Raw genomic sequence first — 2,855 nt, forward strand, 5'->3', positions numbered from 1 at the left:
TTACTCCAAAACGCATACTGGATGCAGTTTTCCTTCAAAACGTTGGAGTAACACCGCACCATATCCCTCCTTCGACGCGTCGGTATGCAATTTTGTCTCTGCTTCACGGTCGTACAACCGTAACACTGGTTCACTCGCAAGTATCTCCTTCAACTGGTTAAAGGCTAGCAGCTCTTGACTTCCCACCACGAACTCCGTATCATTCCGCAGAAGATTGGTGAGGGGGCGAGCGAAATGAGCGTAGTTTTTCACGAATTTTCTGAAAAACCCGGTGAGCCCAAGAAAAGCCTGCACAGCCTTCACATTCTTCGGTACACTGAACTTGGTCACAGCATTGATCTTCTCGGCGCTTGGCGAAATCATGCCAACTTCTACATAGTGGCCAAGGAAATGGACTAAGGACTGCATAAACTTGCATTTTTTCCATTTCACCGCGAGTCCATGTTCTGCAGCCGTCATGAGCACTTGTTCCGTTTTCCACAGACACTCCGCCGCCGTTTTTGCGTAAACGATCAAATCTTCCATGTACACTTCTAACACGCCTTCGTTGATAAGGTTCAAAAACACGTGGTTGACGAAGCGCGTGAACACCGCAGGAGAGTTACACAACCCAAACGGTGCTCTATTAAATTCGTAAAACCCCTTTTTCGTCACAAAAGCGGTGTATTTCTTACTCGCCTCGTCGATCGGCACATGGAAAAATCCATTTTCTAAATCCATCACCGAGAACCACTTTGCACTCTGAAGCTTCTCCAGCACCTCGTCGATCCGCGGAATTGGAAATCCGTCTTTGAGTATCATCGAGTTCAGTTTCCTGAAATCGACGCATACACGATTGCTGCCGTCTTTCTTCTTCACCACGACCACCCGGCTGGCGAAGTCAGACGTCGAAGCTTGCACAATCCCTTCTGATAGCCATTCGTCCACCTGCTCTTAACGGTTTTTTCTTCCGGGTACGCAAGTCGCCCCGGTGTATGTTGAAAAGGAACAATGCTTTCGTTTGGGACTATCCTCAATTTCACTGGACCGTCCTCCAATTTTGGTTCGCACCATGCTTCGTTGTATTTACTAACGACACTATCGATTGCCTCCTGGAATTTGGGTGGTACTACTATTTTGTCCGGCTCGCAAATAAACACGTCACCGCTAAACACACATTCTTCCTCCTTGTTCTTACCACTTGGGCGCACTTTTATGCCATCTTTCGTCACCGTCGCTTCCATATCTTTCAAAGCCTCTCTTCCGATGACTGCCTCGTAACACATGCTTCCAGTAGGAACAACATAGAACTGTATTTCCTTGTACTCATTCTGGTCGATCGTCACTGTCGTCACTAGTGTTCCCAACGCCGCAGTTCTTGTGCCGCCGAATCCGTTGAGGGTCATTGTTGTCGGAGTAACGCTTAGGAATCGTATGGCCTGTTGGGTTTCTTCGGACAAAAGATTGTATTGGCTGCCCGTATCGAAAAGGGTGTTTAGCTCTTTCGTTCCGATTCTCATGGTGATCGTTCCCCCTTTGTCGCCGCTGACTAAATTGGTGTTCCCGGAAAAACTCGGTCTGTCTTCGCATTCGCGTGCTCGGTGACCTGGTCTGCCGCAGCCAAAACAAACCGGTCCTGCTGCTTTGTTAGGGCACTCTTTGGCAAAATGTCCCATTTTCCCGCAGGTACGGCATTTTACGCTGGCCGCTGTTATTTGTTTGGAATTGTTGCCATCCGTAATCTTTGTGATTACTGGTCGCTTCTGACGTTGTTCGCGAATTTGGGCGACCAATTTTTCGTATCCCTTCATTTGACCTTTCAATTCTTTAATTGTTTTCGCAGCGATCAGGCAGGCTTTGTTCAAGGGATCGTCGTCTATCCCTGTCACTATGTACTCGCAAAGGGATTCTTCTTTCACATGTCCCTTTTTCCCAATTGCACACATCGCGTAAATGTATTCCGTAAATGTTTCTTCTGTCTTCTTCTTCCGGTGTCGTAACGATTCGTGGACACTTGCGCTCGACACTTTTTCCTCGAACTCTTCCACTAGCGCACACTTTAGCTCCTTCCACGACGACACTTCGGGAATGCTTTTTACAAAAGCCTTGGCTGCGCCCTGCAGCACACGTTTAGCGTAAATGAGCTTGTGGAGTTCATGCCACTCGAAAAGTTGGCTACTCGTCTCGAACTCAACCACCCATGCACACACATCTTCGGCTCCGGAGAACGTAGGCAAATAATCTTGCACATCCTTAAAGTGAATGGACACACTCTGGACCTCGTGATTCACGTTCTCTCGTGACGATACACTGTCCCTTTCTATGGCGTCCGCATAGTCATCCACCCCCGTGATGTCTTGACTTCCACCTTCCCGATGCGCCATTATTCTACCAGCCAATTCCTCCTTCGTGCCGTCTGTGTTGAGTCCCAAGGTCTCACACCTTTTCACCAAGCCGATACGGGTAAATTGTTCCACTAATTCTTCTACACTTGCCATTGCGCAAAATCAAAAGGCACAATCACTATTCGCAAAACTCGAACGTGCAATGTTGAAGCGCAATCCCACTTCTGACTCCAAATGTAAAGTATAAAAGTGTAGAAAGAGTAGACACAAAAACTTCCGCTTGCTTTCTTGTCGCAGCCCGAACTCAGAACTCCCGTTTTTTCTCAATCCATTCCTTATATACGCAAATCCTCTTAGGGTTCGGCTAGTTCCGATTGCTAATAATCCAGTTCATTACTCCTCTTACGCGCACCTCTATTCGTACAGCAGTACAGATACAGCGGCACGGCGTATTTCAACTTCTGACTTACATTTATGTATTATGATTTTTGGTTCCTGCATTAGCGCCCGTATTGTGGAAAGAGACACCGT

At 47.4% G+C, this 2,855-nt stretch overlaps 1 protein-coding gene across 1 annotated transcript; it reads right to left on the minus strand.

The window, feature by feature from the left end:
* LOC131292920 (uncharacterized) lies at positions 1 to 2,363 on the minus strand. The gene is made up of 2 exons (XM_058321019.1): positions 1,051 to 2,363; positions 1 to 871 (listed from the first exon to the last, which is right to left on the minus strand). The coding sequence occupies exons 1-2, from the start codon at positions 2,361 to 2,363 to the stop codon at positions 1 to 3; spliced, it is 2,184 nt and encodes a 727-aa protein (XP_058177002.1).
* Between the last annotated feature and the right edge of the window lie 492 nt (positions 2,364 to 2,855).

This window comes from Anopheles ziemanni, unplaced genomic scaffold (genome assembly GCF_943734765.1).
Source record: "Anopheles ziemanni unplaced genomic scaffold, idAnoZiCoDA_A2_x.2 scaffold_25_ctg1, whole genome shotgun sequence".
NCBI classification, from domain to species: domain Eukaryota; kingdom Metazoa; phylum Arthropoda; class Insecta; order Diptera; family Culicidae; genus Anopheles; species Anopheles ziemanni.

What these genes read in the sequence shown, in the direction of transcription:
- LOC131292920 (XM_058321019.1), bottom strand. Translation starts at nt 2,363, where the DNA reads ATGGCGCATCGGGAAGGTGGAAGTCAAGACATCACGGGGGTGGATGAC. An exon ending in AGTAAATACAACGAAGCATG is followed by an intron (nt 872 to 1,050) that starts GTGCGAACCAAA and finishes TGACTTCGCCAG; the next exon opens with CCGGGTGGTCGTGGTGAAGA.